Source organism: Brachyhypopomus gauderio, chromosome 3 (genome assembly GCF_052324685.1).
Source record: "Brachyhypopomus gauderio isolate BG-103 chromosome 3, BGAUD_0.2, whole genome shotgun sequence".
In the NCBI taxonomy this organism is placed as follows: Eukaryota; Metazoa; Chordata; class Actinopteri; order Gymnotiformes; family Hypopomidae; genus Brachyhypopomus; species Brachyhypopomus gauderio.
In genome coordinates, this window is record NC_135213.1 from 4,375,405 (window position 1) to 4,393,538 (window position 18,134).

General features: G+C 48.6%; 1 protein-coding gene across 2 annotated transcripts in view; it reads right to left on the reverse strand.

The window, feature by feature from the left end:
- Positions 1–5,735: 5,735 nt before the first annotated feature.
- The window catches only part of cemip2 (cell migration inducing hyaluronidase 2), a 27,725-nt gene continuing 15,326 nt past the window's right edge, over positions 5,736–18,134 (reverse strand). The window contains exons 11-24 of one of the 2 annotated variants that reach the window (XM_076999014.1): positions 15,541–15,669; positions 14,302–14,390; positions 13,474–13,605; positions 13,287–13,322; positions 13,012–13,167; positions 12,037–12,214; positions 10,086–10,301; positions 9,742–9,950; positions 9,403–9,585; positions 9,103–9,322; positions 8,888–8,989; positions 8,612–8,757; positions 7,518–7,624; positions 5,736–7,397 (exon numbers count right to left, since the gene is read on the reverse strand). In XM_076999014.1, coding sequence (XP_076855129.1) covers positions 7,201–7,397; positions 7,518–7,624; positions 8,612–8,757; positions 8,888–8,989; positions 9,103–9,322; positions 9,403–9,585; positions 9,742–9,950; positions 10,086–10,301; positions 12,037–12,214; positions 13,012–13,167; positions 13,287–13,322; positions 13,474–13,605; positions 14,302–14,390; positions 15,541–15,669 — 2,100 coding nt within the window. In that variant the 3' untranslated portion in view covers positions 5,736–7,200. The other variant, XM_076999015.1, reaches the window with a different exon arrangement.

An 18,134-nucleotide genomic window follows, 5' to 3' on the forward strand; every position in this document is an offset into this window, starting at 1 on the left:
TGAGATAAGGCCTAGAAAAGGGCCAATTTGAGGGGTAGAATTAAAAAAGCGATTTTGCCTCAGAAAAAGAAGGTCTGGTATAGAAAGCCTGTAAGAAGCCGCGAAGCACACGGCCCCGGACAGATGGTGTAGGAGACTCAGCTATCATTTATTTACCATCCTCGGTCGGCACGAGTCTGCCTAGTCTGGAAAAACCCGTCTGACTGTGGCAACACCTTGAGTGATTTGGTCAGAGAGCGACTTCGATCTGAACTAAGACAGCAGCTAATAGCCATAAAAAAACTTCTTACCAGAATAGAAGTCCGTCTCTTTTTTGTTGACTTCTCTGTGCTGATAGCCAGAGTAAAACTTCCCGAGTCCCCAAAGAAGCAAACAAAACGGGCAAATCAGCACAAACAACAGAGCGGATGTTTTAGGGGCCACAGCTGGCAGTCTCTGTGGTGCCGCTCAGAACCCAAAGGCAGCGCTGACCCCGTGACACATCTGACAACCAGGAGCTTCCCTTCAGATTGACCCCTCGGGCTCACGGCATCCGAAAGCCGGGTCAGAGAGCGCCCAGACGCCCCCCACCCCCCGCCCGCCTTCTCCCGAGGGCAGGGGCTGAGGTCAGCGATGACGGGAGACACGTTTTACGCACGTCGGCTACGTCACGCTTTGTTGGCCGGCTCGGACGCGCGGGCGGCACGCGAAGCAGGCCGCGAAACTCCCGGCACGGGGGGATCGTAGACAACCGAGGGAGAGAGACGCGAGGGAGGAGAGAGACAGCCAGCACGTCCGTCCGTGCCCGGTGGCGAACGCACGCCGAACGTCATCGGGGGAGGCACCTGGGCCACAGACAGGCGGCAGGTGCGGGGGGGGGGGGGGGGGGGGGGGGGGGACGCAGGGCGGCTGGGGGGAGGTGGGGGGGAGGGTGGTTGTGGGGGCAGGGGGCCAGTGGTGGGGGAGGGGGGGTGTGTTCTGGGGAGCGGCTGCCTCTCCGTTATGCAGGTTGCTAGGTGAGGGAGCTATAAGCACTCCCTTATGGAAGGCAGGGCTAATGATGTCAAATAAAATAAAGCAAACGGTCGGAGGCTAACGAGCTCTAATTCTGCGGCGCCCTCCTCGATGAATAAATGACGACTCCCTACTGGCTGAAGTGAGGAGGACAGAGGGAGGCCAGTAGGGAAGGAGGAGTGTGGGAGTGGGGGAGGGGCTAAAGAGAGCAACTAGCAACAGCTGTGCTGACTGGCTGGGAAGAGAAACCCACCAACCAGATCTCACCAAGACCTCAGTAATCTATGCATAAAATCCTTCATACTCTGAAGATTCCATATATAACAGGAAAAGGGCTCTTTGAACTTCTTAAATATCATATATAGCACCAAAGATTCTCAATACAAACTCACCTCTAGTGGCTCTTCAGTAAAAACCTAAATAGTTACATTCAATAGAACCAAAGGGTTCCGCATTGAATCTAAATGGGTTTAATTACTCGATGCCTTCTTCTCACACGCTTTGTTTAGTATTAAGCCGTCATTTGTTGGAACTGAAAAGAACATTGAATATTATTCATGACTTACTGGAGAATTTTAATGATCAGGATTCATTGACTTGAAGTATTAGAATAACAGCTGACAAATGGAACAGTCTCTCTCACGCACACACCATTTTACCAGCCGGCTAATACACTTGCCAAGAAAAAGAGTTGAGAAACGTAAGAATTAGTTCAACTTTCTTTTGTCAAGCGCAGCTTTAGTTCTAGAAAGGCTGTCTGGAGGAATTTCAGAGCTGGCTTAAGCTAATTGCTGTAAATTTATAATAAGCTAATTCTCATTAATATTCATATCCATTCAAATGAGTCTAATTCAGATACTTGATTATGCACTTGATCAGTACTTTCAGTGTACTGACTGCTGATTCCTGGCAGGTCTTGAGGAGCCTGGGACCTTTAAAACCTTTTGTCTCTCCTCCTCGCCCTCACTTGTCCTCTTTGTTGTCACGCCGTGTCAGTGTCCCACACCTCAGCTCGTCTCCGAGCCCGTCATGGCTAGAAGGTTCCGGAAGACAACATTGGTTTCCATGCTACTCCATCACCGAAGGTCTTGCGCGAGAGAGAGCAGAATTAAAATAAATTTGACTTCCATCCCATCAAGTCTCCAGCCGTGTCTGAGCAATTTAACCTCGCGACTGCACCCGTCATCTGGACTCTCTGCCATCGGGCCCAGTGGGGACACACCACTACACGCTCACTAAATTAGGAGCCAAATTAGTTCCTACATTTGGTGTTAGAATAGTTTCAAAAATAAAGTTGTCATCGCTCCTTAAGTTATAGAGACATGTAGGCTAGCACAGCCACAGATAATAATAATTCAAATTCTGAAGGCAGATTAAAATTTCCAGGAAATATAATCCGGCTTCACAAATGGGTATATGGTGCATGTTGGTGTAAATCTCGTTCCGTGACAGAGTGAAACCTAGCATGACGCCGTCACACCCGTAACGAGAGAAACAGAAAGAGTGAGTGTGAGGGAGAATATCAGCCTATACAGAGGCCTTACGCACTGCTGACGTCCAATCAGAAGTGAGGAACCAGATGAGGGGGATTGTATAATAATGTGGCTGGTTTAATAGTGCCTCTCGATTCAGTGGGTCCTAATGGCCTCCAACCTGCCTTTGATTTGAAACACTTGCAGTAAATGTGAAAACATGCTTTACTGATTGTGTGTAAGAGTGTGTAATGTTTGTTTTTACACATGGCTTTGACACCTCCACTGACACACATGTAGACGTAACTTGATCACTCTTGGTTGAGCCCTCGTTAAGGGCCCTCGTTAGGGCCCTCGTTAAGGACCCTCGTTAAGGACGTGTATGCAGTGGGGTGGGGTGCCACAGCATCCTATGAAAGGATTCCAGAGAAACAGGACCTGTTGTTGGCTGACATGGTTGTAGCACTATAATCTCTTTCATTCCAGTAGGAGATCGATTTGTTTCTAAGCTTTGCTCTAGAAATCACAGCAAGACTAGTGTAGACCCCTCTCAGTTCACACCACTTTTTTTTACCAGTTCAGATGGTGTTTTTACCAGCTCCCTGCTTTACCCAAGACAAACTCTGCTGAACAGTATTAAATAACACAGGAGATCTTGGAACCATTTCAGGCCACTGGGAGTTTTCTTATAAGGATATTTGTGCAGCCCTACAATCTCTTGAGTCCTTTACTGGGATTTTTGCAGCTTATTTCTGAAGGAGGAGCAGCTAGTTTGGGTGCTCTGCTAAATCCTTCCCTGACATTACAGTCGGCATTTACATTACCCCAGCAAGTGCTACATCCATGGGAGGTCGTTGCCATGGAAGCACACCCTTATGTTGCTTTCAGACTCATTTAATTATTCACAGCCCTTTGCCCATGCGGGTGCATCCTTGCCCACCGTTACACAACACGTGCGCAAAGTCACCCATTTTCACCCATGTAATACACACACACACACACACACACAAAGGTCTCTAACTTCCACGCAAATATGGGTGTTTGGAGTTACGAAAGATATGCCAAGCTCCTCAGCAAACCAGAAAACTGACAGACCATTCAGAGTAAGATGAAAGAGAGAGCGAGGCTGCGTAAAAGGAGCACTACATCAGGACGCGTAACAGAGCACTACGTCAGGCTGCGTAACAGGAGCACTACGTCAGGCTGCGTAACAGAGCACTACGTCAGGATGCATAACGGGCCTTTAGCGGAAATAATGTGAATTATGTAACACTGTCAGTGGCACGTAAGTGAATCCGCACGAGGACCAAGCACTGGTGGCGCTGGTGAGCAATTAGTGTTATAGCCTAGTGATTTGTCTATACATGTTTCAATACCGAAGGCTTTTTAGTAGACTGACGCTCAGGTTGTCCCCGTCTGTAGTGTGGAGTCTGGATTAGCCAGAGTGGGAAATTGTAAATGTGTGGGATCAGCTTGTGTAGACATTGTGCTCATAAGACCTTCACTCATATTCAGGGATTACTGGATTTAAAGTCATTTAAAGTTATTTAAAGTCATAAGCTGGGTCACTAGGTGGTCTCCAGCAAGCCCTGATCTTCTTGGTTAATGAGTCCATGAAATGGTATTCAAGGATTTTCAGAGGCTGCTCCGCGATGCTTGATCGTGCCAGCGAGCGTCGACCTCAACACGTGCCCTGAAACGTGCGAACGTCACCGGGTGACAGACGCTAACTGCGATGACCAATGGAGGTGGCGCACTCGTCCACGCTAATGGCCGCGTTTAAATGCAACTCCTGGCCTGACGCCCCTTACAACAAATCCAACTAGTCTGTAATCAGTGAGACACACTCCGCGCCTTTAATAGCTCCTGGTTGAGCTTTGTACCTACTGTAGGATTTGAAGCCTTAATTAAATTTCAAGAATGAGGTTCTTTGCTGTAATTAAATTGCATTCATAAAAACTAGGTTTCGCAGGAAAGGATATTAAGACTTTTTTTCTGGACTAAGTAAAACATCTTGTGACCTGAAATTCACCTGTTAAGCCGAGATCCATGTTCCAGTAGACTTCAGTCACAAACGCTCAAACAAGACGGCAAGTTTTCTCTTGTCAGCACAAAACACCTTTTGCAGCAAAGCCTGTTCTTATAAAAACCTTACCGACATCATAAACTACAGTGACACTAACAAGAGGAAACACCTACCTCTGCTGGACCAGAAAACCCCTGCCATATTGTACAGCTCAATCACACACACACACACACACACGTTTTACTGGCGTCGTAGGACTTCTGAAGTCCTCTTGTTATGCTGGATAGACTATCCCCAAAACAGATGTATAATACAAGACTGTTAAAACAGGTTTAGGGTTCTGTTATTAAAACAGCACGCATCAGGGTTGGGGTTCTGCTACTGCACGCACTTTAAACAAAGTCAGTATTATGTGCTGTCAGTAAATCAGTTGGATTACAATTACGCAATTGTAGTATTTGTAATTAGTAGCAGACGTGATCAGTAATGATCAGAAATGTGTATGACTTTGGTTGGTTCGGTTCTGAGGACAGACATACTGGGAATACTGGAATCATGCATCTTCAATGGATCAGCAAAACCAAATTAAATTTTAAAAGTATTTTCTACCATTTCTTGCCAAAAGCCTTTCTTTAACTGAAGAAAACTAGCATTTTAAAAGAGTTTGGGCACACCGGGCTACATCAGTCCAGCCGTACCGGACCGTCTTCCGCGTGCGGGGACGTAACGGATAATGCAGGCTGATGTCACGAGCGTTTGGACCAGGCAAAAGTGCCGCCGTGTGACGGAGCTTCAGTGGACCGGCTGTCAGAACTCATAGCCCACTTAATATATCACGTTCTCTCAAAACCCCTCCACGCCCCGACGCTGCTGGCAGGTAATATGAGAGGTAATTTGGTCAAAATTGCAGCCTGGATTTATTATTTTCCTCGTGCTGAATCTACTATGTGGGGTGGGAAAGAGGGAAAGAGAGGGAGAAAAGGAAAGAAAGAGAAAGAGCTAAAGCGAGAGAGAAGCTCTCTGGAGGCTACGGCTCTTCAGCAAATAAAGGTCCAACCCTGCCCCCTAGTGGTCGTGTGTGGCGACTGCGGCGCTGGGACACGTCCGCTCTCCTTATACATTCCACGAGCACCTTCACCGGAAGCTGGGGAAGTACGACCATGGCAACAGCGCGTGGTGTCGGACCATGACAGCTTACGTGTTAAGATTAGCATGAGTATATTAAAAACAAAACGACGTTTTCTTACGACAAAGTATAAATGTTTTTATCAACTTTGCAATTTTAACACAGAATACAATTTGTTTAGCCAAAAAGCTTTTCTACAGTAAACAGTAAAGAATTATTAAATGAAAACAAAAAACATTTTTTAAAACAAACAAGCAAAAAGGCACTTGTATAATGTTAACAAGTCCTTACAACATGCTTCAGAACTCTGAAAACACTGCCGTAAGACCCACACAATCTTTGTTCAGGTATCATGACAATTTTTTTTTTCTTTAAAAAAAAAAAAAACAATACAGTGGTTAACAAAGTCACTTCATATTCTCCCCGTAAGCCCTTAAACATAAAATACAGACATTTAGGTTTCTTGTTTAACCCATAATGAATTTTAGAATAATCATTACAACGGCGACTTGTTCAAAAGCGCAAAGATGTCAACAGTGTCGCCAGCAGTCATTATTAGCCAAAATGTTGTATTGTTTTAGTTCACTGCTTTCATCTTTGGCATGAGTCTCCCCACCCCATGACCCCGTGCCGTTCTAGTCAGAGCCCTGTCCCACGACGAAACTCGTAACGGTGATGAAACTGCACTGTGTGTTGTGTGGAAGTTTGTGAGCAGCAGTTATTTTACAGATAACGGTATCGCCAAATACATGTCATAACATGACATAGGCTAGCAACAATAAATAATACGTGAAACAGAACAGCAAACATGGTTACCACTCACTAATACGAGAAGTTGTAGAGGTACTGAGTTCAGCAACAGCTTCCAAACCCCCAGAGAGAAGCATAAGAACGCTGGATTAATGCACTAGTGCGCTGTCTTTGGGGCCAGCTTAAGGCAGCTCTAATTGAAGGTGAACAAAACGAACCCTGAGCTCAGCTCAGGGCCGCCTTAAACTTGGCTAGGCACCTGACAGATTCCCGAAACGGCCCGGCGACATCCTATCGGCACTCCTGCAACTCGTGGCTGTTTTAGCCAGCCAACTAGCTCTGGCTTCAGGATTAAGGCTCCTTCTTTAAAAGGAAAGTTTGAGGATCATTTTAAAATCACTGGATCAATTACAGCCCAGTTAGAGCACAAGGCAGCAAGGGCATATTCAGCGAGGTGGTCTCAGGGATGGGAAACGGTTTGAATAAGGGATGGCAGGAAAAATCAAAGGGAATCAGTCTGCAGATCAGGTTCTTCCAGAACGTGGCTTTATGATTCTGTTTACATCCTAATGAAAAGCTGGTGGATCTGTGTGGAAAGTGCAGCAAAGCGTGCCATGGACCTCAGAGAGAGCGAAAAAAAAAAAAAAAAAAAAACCCCATACATGCTTCATCACACACACTTTCACCCACACAAAACTTCACACTCGCTTTGATCCATAAAATACCCCCCCAAACATGTTTTTTTTTGTTGCCATAAATAAATTAAGTTCATTATTTCACATTCAGTCCATCGTGTTCTTTTTTCACATTTGGGAAACATTTGTTTTTTGTTTTTAATTCAGAGCTTTCTTCAGCAGTTCCAGATCTTTCCGTCTGGCTGGCTCCGCCCCCTGAGGGCATGAGTACTCCTCCAGGGCCAGGGGGATGTACCTCTCAAGCATGCCCACAGGCTCCACCCCCTGGCTGACCAGGAGAGAGACCCAAGGTGGGGGTGGGGCCATCCCCTGGAAGCCAAAGAAGGCGAGACTCCCTGTAAGGACGAGAGAGAGAGAGAGAGAGAGAGAGAGAGAGAGAGAGATCCATTAAAGGTCCAAGCTGCATCACAGAACTGAGACAGGGTGGTGTGTTCTGTGGGCCACGTAGTGCACACCTCTGCCCTTCAGGTCTGCTGTTTTTGCAGCTCCCAGGGGCATCAGAAGTGGCGCGACCTTGGCAAATCCATCGGGCTGCCCTCTGGTGGCTAGCAGGACGATCGACCTGGAAAAGAGTCGCACAGCATTTGAGTTTTACTTCTACTCCATCGAGTGTAAGGACCTTCACAGCCACTCTGACGGCAGGGCCCTACTCCAAGCTTACGGACAACGTCGGTCAGCACAAACGGCCGTTTAGGCCATTTTGAGTGCAGTGGAGTCTGGATGGGCTCGTAGTAGCTGCCCCAGACGACACCAGATGGTGCTCTTCTTTGCATTTAAATTGAAGTTCTGTACAGGAGTCTGGCCACCTACAACGTTAGTGTTTTATTTTTTTTGTAAGTATTTATTTGCTTCAACAACTGGTAAAAATAAAAAGTCTCCATGGAACATTTTCCAGATTTTTCCTTCTGTTCATTCTTTCCGCTGCTCTGGATTCTGCACGGCCGCTCTGCATGTGAACGGATGAAAGACGCAATGGCGCTGCATTCAATGTCGAGCAACGTTTTGAGTCGAGACGCCGCAGCCAGACGCGTGACTGAAGAATGTCGAAGCACTACTAAAAAAACAAAAACCAGCCCAAAACGTGGAATGACTTAGCAGCATTGCAATATTTCTTGCTCAGATAAAGAGCTGCTTGGGTGCCCAAGACTTTTGCACTGCACAGTTTGCGTATATCTCAAGTGTATTCCAGCACCCGCAAGAGGATGATGAGAGAAAGCTGGCATCACCGTTGGCCACGTCACCGGGTTCCCCAGCTCCGCTAGGAAAAACGACACAAGCCAAGTTTAGATCTTAAAAAAGGTCTTGGCTCGGTTTGAACTGTGGAAATCTGTGGCAGTGGGATTTCATCCCAAAGCATTCCTTAAAGAACGCCAACGTTACACAACTCTGCTCCTTACCCCAGTCAGGGGCGTCCTCGTCACATCGTAGGACGAAGACATGTGGAGGTGTCCATAGTAGAGCCCCTTAAGGGTCGAGTTGAGAGACTCTGCACTACCGTGCTCTACTACTGTTGCCCCAGTACTCTCTCAGAGTTTTCAGGTTGTCTTACCGGGCCGGGATCCCGCTGGCGAAATGCTGCTCCATTTTCGAGTCCATTTTCGGGAAAAAGGAATGCTTGGAAACTTCGCCGGTGCAGGCGTCCACAGCGACCAGGAGGAAGCCGACCTGGGTGAGGTTAAACTGCTTGTTGTTCACCTAGGAGAGAGAGAGAGCGTATCGTTCGCCAACCACGATATTTGAGCTACGCTTTGACCTCCAGTTAGGCCAAAGGTTGCAGTATGGTGGAAGCAGGACTGGGTTGAGGGGTTCATTTGGGGTTCCTCACAGTGATGAAGGCTCGTGTGTCGTTGTTCTGCTCCTCTGCGAGGCTGAGGGCTTTGATCTGGGTCTGGAGGTAGCTGCTCGAGGGGTCGCTGGAGAAGACGAGCTACGCGGCGGAGAAAACGGCAGCTGTGACAAACAAGTAAAGGACAACCGACGGCACTACACAGAACCGACCCGTCCGAGGACTGACGTGGGCCCTTGTGGGCGGGGCTTCACCTTGGAGGCTCCGCAGCGGACGCAGGGTGTAGCGGTGGGCGGAGGCATGGGCGTGGCCACGCTGGGCGGCTTGCTGTACTTGGGGTAGGCCAGGGCGGTGCAGTTACAGATCTGCTTGGTGTTGGTGGTGGCCTGAATCTTCACGCGCTCGCAGCCTCGGACCGAGCAGTAGCTGTGGCCGCTGCGGCCGTGACGAGCCTGCACGTACAGCCACAGCAGCCTGGGGAAGAGGGGCGGGGTTCCAGTTACACAGGAGCCCATATTTTCAGAGACTCATCCGAGACTCAGAGTCACTCTTACCCAGTGGAGCTGTCGAAAAAATATTTCCTGTCAAGGGGTCGTTTCTGCAGGTCGTCCAGAGAGGAGACGGAGCCGTAGTCCTCCATGCCGTCGAAGGTGTTGCTCTGTCTGTCGTAGATGTCCGACATCACCTGGAATACCGTGTCCGAGGGGTAACACAGCCCAAGGATAGCCCAGTCACCTCTGGAAGAGCAACACACACACACACACACACACACACACACACACACACACACACACACACACACACACACAATAGGGAGGCCTCAATACCAAACCTAACACACCAGCATGAGAAAACACCACCCCCGTACGAGCCCCGTTCGAGCTACGGCTTACAGGTCGAAGTTGACCAGCGACAGCACGACCTCGCGGGGCGCCTGGCCGCTCCAGTGCAGGGTGTAGCTCTTCCCCAGCATCAGCACGGGCTGGTACTGTTGCGAGAGCGCCCCCTGGCTGTTGGTGCCACGCAGCACCATGGCTCTCTCGGGGTACTCGTCTCTGGCGATGGACAGGCTCAGGTTATGATTGGGAGTCTTTATATACACCTGCAAGTAAACCAGGGGAGTCGTCGTACTTAGGAACTTTACGTAAACATGACGGGCGAACTGCGGCGGGAGAATGAGGAGGACTCTACAGGATAGAATCAAACTGGGTCGATTTGGTTCGTTTCGTGGCCTCACCTGGGCGTAGCGGCCGCTGCACACGCACCCGTTCCAGGCCGGCACGTCCACGCAGGCCGGGTGGCGGGCCAGGAAGTTGTCGGCACGCGCCACGTACGTGCCGGGGTAGCCGCTCACCGAGCCGTCCACGTCGTGGAAGATGGAGTTTTTGTCGCCGTCCAGGTCGTTGTCCTCGAACCACTGGCCCGGCCGACCGAAGAACGCCCGCAGGGTCACCTGGGGGAGGAGGGTCACATGACACACCACAGGTTCAGTATGGGACACACACGGACACACACACACACACCCTTCTGTAACATTCTCATCAACAATCTAAGCCCAATAATTGCCTCCTTTGTTACCATTGTTGAAATGAATTCTACAAAGTAGGTAGCTTCCAGTCATAACACAATTAACAAGGCAGTTTGATAATTGGCTTGGTTCTGTAATTAGCTAATTAATTAAAATACATGTATTCAAATAAGGTTAACACTTCACAGTGAATTAGAGCGCTCCGATTCATGAATGACTAGAAAGCTCAAAGGAATACGTGTTCCAGGTTTAAAGTCCTGACAGCTCAAAGCTCAGTGCCTCTGCAGTCATTTGTTGCACGATCCTTCTCTTCAAATGTCACATATTCAGACTCTGACAAGCTCTGCATGCGGTCTCTCTGGGCCCCAGGCAGTAGGCCCCACCCTCTTTCCATCAGAAGGCAGAAGACAGCCAGTCAGCAGAGAGGGAGGAGAATGTAGGAGGTATCATGACGGGCCACGCCTACTCCCTGACTAACAGTGTTACTGGCACTCGTAAAGAAAAAAACTGTAGATAGCATTACATTATACGGGGGAGAAGGCGAGGGGGAGAGGGAGAGAGTGAGGGAGGAGGAGAGAAGGAGGAGAGAAAGGGAGAGAGGGAGGAAGAGAGAAAGGGAGAGAGGGAGGGAGAGAGAAAGGGAGAGAGGGAGGAAGAGAGAAAGGGAGAGGGAAGGAGGAAGGGAGAGAAGGAGAGAGGGAGAGAAAGAAAGGGGGAGAGAGGTGAGAAAAGACAGACAGAGAAAAGACACAGTGAGACAAAAAGGGAAAGGATGAGGTGCAGAAGGCCTCTTCTCCGATTCTAAAACTCCTTCCAGACCGGGCTGTTTGGGACCGTTTGGGGCCCACATGGGGCCCATATGGAGAAACACGCCCCCCCACCCCCTCACCCAGAGTCAGCAGGAGGTACTGTAACGAGCTGCTAAAAGCCTACAGCCGGGACAGTTGGCCCACGACCCCCCGTGCGCACCACTGCAGCCTCAGCCGAGCTGTTCAGAGGAACACGGCGGCCAGATTCGCACCGGAGGAACGGGCCTCTCCTCCATCTGGGTGAAGGTTTCTGGCTGAAGAGTTTAGTCTTCATGACGCTGAACTTCCTCACGCCACACAGAACCACCCTCATCCACCACCACCCTCATTCTCCACCACTCTGAACCACAACCACCCTCGACCAACCACATCCACCCTTGTTTGGGTGGTGAGTCAACCCAGCGTTAACACCAGCCCGGTCCTGATGGTTCATCTGCTTGGCACAACAACATCACTGAGATTTCTACACGTGCCCATGCCTCTGCCGTGTGGAGAATGTCCAGCCAACAGCGCCCCCTATCTCAAACTGACCACTGCTATGCCCATGGCAACCGAGATTGTAGCTTCTAACTACATACCTGTGTGGTGGACCTACATGGTGTGAGGATGTACAGTTCCATTGACATGTTGGGGTTAGTAATACAATAAACAAATGGATATTTAACAAATTATAATTAAGAAATTATCTTAATTATATTAACCTCTAGTAGTATCAATCCAGTCACACGTGCATGTCGTTTTTGTGTCTGTGTATGTGTGCATGTATGCATGAGTGTGAGCACTCACATTTCACTGTGCGAGTGTGTGTGTGTGTGTGTGTGTGTGTGTGTGTGTGTGTTACAGGGACTCACACTGGACTGGAAGGACAGTGATGACAGGTTGTTCCTGGGCGTGAGCTGCCAGGTGTTCTTCAGACTGAAGCCCACGGCGCTGGTGAGGCGCTCCGGGGTGGGGGCGTAGGCCCGGAAGGTGCTCCGGAGCAGCCGGATGGGCCCGTCGTAGATCTGGAAGCCTCGGATGGGGAACGTCCTGCAGGGACACGTCACGGAGCATTTCCCCCATGTGCAGGAAACAAGGGAACCACGCACATAGGGGTGGGCCATACTGACAAGAATACTGCCATATCCAAACATGTCACTTTTCTGATCTGGGCTAATAAGCTGCCACAAAGCACCAGATAAACAGTAGTGCCACAATTAGCATTAAACTCTAAAAAAACATTGAATTCATGATTGTATCAATTGCCCTAACCCTGTTTAAAGGCAAGAAATTAGCACTTGGAGTCAACAGACATCCAGAGATGCTGTAGCGTTTAACAACGAACCATCTTTAGGTTAAGCCTTTTAAGGATTTACGACATCAGATAACTTTTTCATCAAATGGTGATTAGCTAAATATGTAATCCAGACGACGTGATGAGGTGACGTGTTTTTGAACGTGCATTTAAGCCAGACTGTGATGAACACGAGAAGACCTCCGGGAACTGCTCGGCCTGTAAACGCCAGAGTCGCTGCATTCCACACAGAGCAAACAGAATCCTGGGAGAAGGTGGCGTTCAGCTGGCTGTGTTGAGCAGGGAGAGTCCTTCACTACGAGCTGCACACCTGAGGGATGGCGATGAAGCTACTGCCTGTTGCCTGGCACCCAGGCTCTACGGAAACGCTCCGGGAGACCTGCTCACTCCGGTAACGTGGATTCGGTTTTCTTTAGTTCACCAGGTCACATAAGGTCAGAGTAACGGCGTCTAAAGGGCCTAACATCATTGGACAGATCCTCAACGCCACTCTCTAGTGCCTTACACACAAAATGCTCGAGTTCTCCCTCACTTGTTTCGGGGGAGCGTCCGCGCTTTGCCGTCCACCCCTCCAACGCCCCAGTATTTGTTCTGCCCGCTGTTAGTGCCACGGTTCTTGCTCTCGCCCACGAACAGCGATTCAGACACTTCCTGGCTGGAGCCCACATCTTTAGGGTAACTGCCGTCACTGGAAGGAAGGAAGGAAGGAAAGAAAGAAAGAAGAGAGAGAGAGAGAGAGAGTTCAACCTTCACATATACACTTACATGCTTATGTGTATGCCCACTCATACACAGTGAAAACTTTACCTTGCAAACGACAGACCGACACCGTTGTCTGCAAAACTGTGGTAAAGTGAAACAGACAGTCATGTTTAATGCACACAAAATTATGACTGAGTAAAACGAAAGTATCCAAGCACGCTTAAATCATGCGGCTCTCCACCACAAGGGGGGGGCATGACGGAGGGTCACATGACCACCGCGCTTCACCTACGCAGAGTTCTGGATGACGATGTCACCGCCGCGGATCCAGGCCCCAAGGTCGTTGTTCTTAAAGGAGATGAGGGTGTCGACGAGGGCGGCCACGCGCGGCTTGGTCGGGTCGGAGTTCTCATGGGGCCGGAACCTGAGACGCAAGCGAGACAGGATAGAGACGGGAATGAGACAGGTGCAGAGAAACCTGAGAAGAGACAGAGAGTACCAACGGTCTCGACAGCCACAAGGCACACAGAAGAGTGTACGCACGTATAAGGGTCAGTTAAGTCCAATTAAATAACTAATCTAGTCATATATCTGTAACTAATCATAGTAGGTTGAAACTCTGTACACACACACAAATGCATTGCACAGTGAGTGAACACATAGGAAACTCAAGTCTTCAGTAAACAGAATCAGACTCTCTAGGGTGCATGAACACACAGACTGACACAGACTGACACAGACTGACACAGAGCCAGATGCATCCTCCACCAAGCGATCACGCTTAAACCTTGTGTGCGTGTGCATGACTCACGTTATCTACGGGAATCACGTCCCTCTCAGTATTGCTCATAGATGAAAGTGTGTATTGTTTAGATCAAAACTGCTGTTTGAGAAATACCCGAAGTGTTGGATGCGAGTCTCTCTGGAGCTCGGCCGATTCTGTCGGCTTTCCTAGAAAAATATCTTACGAATGCGACATGAGAAGACAGCTGACTCAGCTCGGCTAACTTGAGCCCCAACTTTTCGCCAAAACCGTGAGCTCACGTTTCTCCCACAGACGGGTGGCCGTTTGAGGGCCGGCGTGAAGGGGGGAGAGGGTCCCTGGGCTGCGAGGCCTCACCTGGCGTTGTTGTCCAGGCAGAGGTACTCGCGTGGGTCAGCTGCGCTGGCGTTGCTCGTCTTCACCCCCTTGTCGATGAACAAGCCCGCCTGACGAAAAAAAAAAAAAGAACAGTGAGGGTTTTGACACGTGGCGGGACACGTGAGCCGAGAGTCCCGTCAGAATACGGCGACGTGTGCAGAAATAAGAAGCTGCGTCAGGGTGTAAATCCGCCATCGGACTTTGGGAACCGCCGAAACAAGGAAGCTTAACGTATTAAGACACAGAATAGGCTCGTTCAGCGCAGTCAGCGTTACTGAGAGGGCGCGAGTGGAGGCATAACGGCTGCGAATCAAAACTGTGAAGGAGCTGCGTGTGGAAAATGCACATGTCCTCCCTGCACTGTCTGATAACCGGGAAGAACCGGGAAGAACCGGGGTCTTCTCAGAACATGAGGACTTACATGGGGCTTGTCCCATGACATCCCTGTGTGTGTGTGTGTGTGATATGGTTTAAGTGTTTGTTACTATGAAGAATATGAAATACCAGTGTGTGTGTGTGTGTGTGTGTGTGTGTGTGTGTGTGTATGCACGCACACTAATCCTCTTCTGTAAGCAGTGGATTCCTTCCAAGAAATGAAGATGATTTGTTTATGCGTCACAACAAATGAAAAACACCAATTTGTTCCATATGCTTGTCCACAAAAGTGACAGCAAATCATATAGCACCTCATTCGCCCTAAACACACGCACGCACGCACGCACACACACACACACACACACACACACACACACACACACACACACACACACACACCTGGAGTCGCAAAGGATAAATATTTATTCATACCATCAACAGCGGACATGTATTTTTAACACACTGAAATGAGTCATACAACAGAGTGAAATCTAATATTTCAACAGCCAGTTTTGCTGAGTGCCATTTATTTCAGCTCTGGAGGCCACACACGTAATGCAAAAGGAGATTCTGCTTGCCATGGAAAGCATTAACTTTGTAATAAATGTCAAATGATATTGAAGTCATACAAAGCTACAGCTGCCTAACAGTTAAGTGTACAGCATTTAGCATTTGCTTTTATCCAAGGCAATTTGCAATCAGGACAAATAATTCAAGCCTTAAGGTTAAGGTCAGGGGTTCAGCAGTGGTAACCCAGCATCGGTGGGGCTTGAACTGGCAACCTTCTGATTACTAGTCCAGCGTTGCTGAGGTACCCATGCTCTGTGGTGACTTCTGAGGTACCTTGAAGTTGGAGTGGACGCGGTTGTTGTAGAAAATGCCCAGCGGGGTGAGTTCTGCTCTCGTCTCTGGTACCAGCCCATGAGTGTCTCCCGTGGAAGAACTGTGAAAAATGTACCAAATACCGGCGTCCTAGAGGGAAGGAAACAGATGTCGTTATCGTTCACGAATCCCAATGTCTTCAAGGGAAAAATAAACCAAGATTTGGTCATGGTAAATAAACTTTTATTAGAGATGAATGTTCAATGTATTAAGACACAGAATAGCCTCTCAACCATGCCATAATGCCATAACCCAAGCGCCCCTCCGTCAATGATCGACCCCCACATCTCTCTCCATCACTGAGCTCCCTCACCACTCCCTCTCTCTCCATAGAGCCCCCCCCCCCCCCCCCCCCCCACCGTGTAGTGAAACACAATAACCAGACTCGGGTTATTCTATTCGTAACCTGTGGTTATTGTGTTTTAACCAAACACCTAGATTAACACCAAAACTTCCTGTTGAACACAGGAAGTCAACTCAACTAATCAAAACCACATATATAGCTTACTGCAAGTACACATGGCCAATGAAACCTGGTTAGGAGCCTCCAGTGGTGAGATCCTATGGATGATTTCAGTGTTAGCAGGCGTGACTAAAGATCTGATACCTCGCTATCTTGCCGTTATCCAAAATGTCAATCGTTCTTACTTGGAATCACTAAGATTGGATTGTGTAGCTTTCTTTGTGACGAGAAACCTAAGAGGCAAAGAACTGACTCTGCTGGTAAGCAAGATGGCAATCACAGCAGTAACAAAACCAAACACTGATCCGCCCGCAAATAGTTGGAACAGATGAAAGATCAAAGTTCTGGTTGTGGTCCAGGAGATCTGACTGTGAGAGGAAGAGCAGGTGGCACTGGAGTGTAAGGTTGAGGGACCAGAACACATGTTCTCAGAACGGGAGCAGAAACTACACATATCTGAAGTTTGGGCTGTGGGACTGGACTTCAAACTCGGTCCAACCCAGAAAACACGGGAGAGTTCTCGCGAGCCAAGCGTAAGCCAATTGAGCCGAGCGTGTCCCAGCTGCAGCAGCAGATGAGGAAAGGAATCGGATTATCTGAGGTGAAGGGCAGACTGCGGAAGGTTTCAGCCACGGGGGGGAAGTCATGAGAGGAAACCGACCAACCTTGAGAACAACTCCCTCAAAAGGGAACATGGTCGGTCCACACAATTAGGAAGCCTTCACCGTGAAAAACCCATTACTGGGAGCGATCGCTAGGGACACTTGAAAAAAAATCTAATTTTTTCCATCCTACCCGACGCCCGTAATCCCTGCACCTGCTTACCCCGTCCTCGGGACAGCAGGGTCCCGGCTGACCACAGCAAGATGGGCTTCCCCAGTTATTCTGTCTGTCTGTGGTCCACACTCTACATGCATGCAGAAAAAATTGCCCACATCATAACTTGTCTCTAATGAGGTCAATCTCTATAAAAAGATACCGACGACCACTTGCAGAAGTTCCCATGTGCTACAGTAGCCTGCAGAATGTACCCATCTGATCCGAGGAGGCTTGGAGATATCAGCAGCTTCCCGGAGTCCCAGGCTAGATACATCAGAGCAAACCACGACTGCTCTGCCAGACCCTGGAGGAGTTATTCTCCAACCACCCGTCACAGGCAGGTATGACGGCACCTCCAACAGCCAGACAACAAAACCAGGAACCGCCCCACCGATCTTACAACTGTCTCCATCACTCCTACTTTGGTTCTAGACAAGAACCAGGCATGGAGGATTCAAACTGCACACAAGTCTTGGTCTCATCCAGCAGACAGCTACATGATTTTGCTCTAAAAGGTTTTACAAAACACTGGTGAACCTTGAGCAAATGAAATGTTTAGTCTTCCCTGATGCTTGGGACATGGAGCTGGAGGAAGCTTCTGTCATGGAACCTGATGAAACCATTTTGAACTCCCACGTGTAATGTTTTCACCCTGTGCAAGTATAATTATCTAACAAGTACTCGCTCAACAGTTAAACTCTATTCAATACGTCTAGTGTATTGCAACCAATATCAGAAATCAATAATTTCTTTATATTTTCTTGGACCAAAGTCTCTTATTTATTTGTTTGTAGTCAAGTTTGTTGTCTTCCCTTAATTTGCCGACATCTTGTGACTGGTAAACAGCTACAAGGCCAAGAGAGGTGCATGGTTTTATCTAGGATCTTTACAGCAGGGAGTTATAGAATTACAGAATGGCATCAGACTTCAGACATGCTTCTTCTCAGGTGCCAATGAAATCACTGCAGTCATGCTAGTACCAAAAAAGGCTAACCTAACCCTAACCTAAGACTAACCCTAATCCTTACACCTAACGCATGACCCCAACACCTAAGCCTTAAACCTAACCCATAACCCCAACCCTAACCCATGACCCTAACACCTAATCCTTACACCTAACCCATAACCCCAACCCTAACCCATGACCCTAACACCTAATCCTTAAACCTAACCCATAACCCCAACCCTAACCCATGACTCTTACACCTAACACATAACCCTAACCCTTAAATGCCAACACCTAACACTGCACACACAGTGCAAACATGGACAG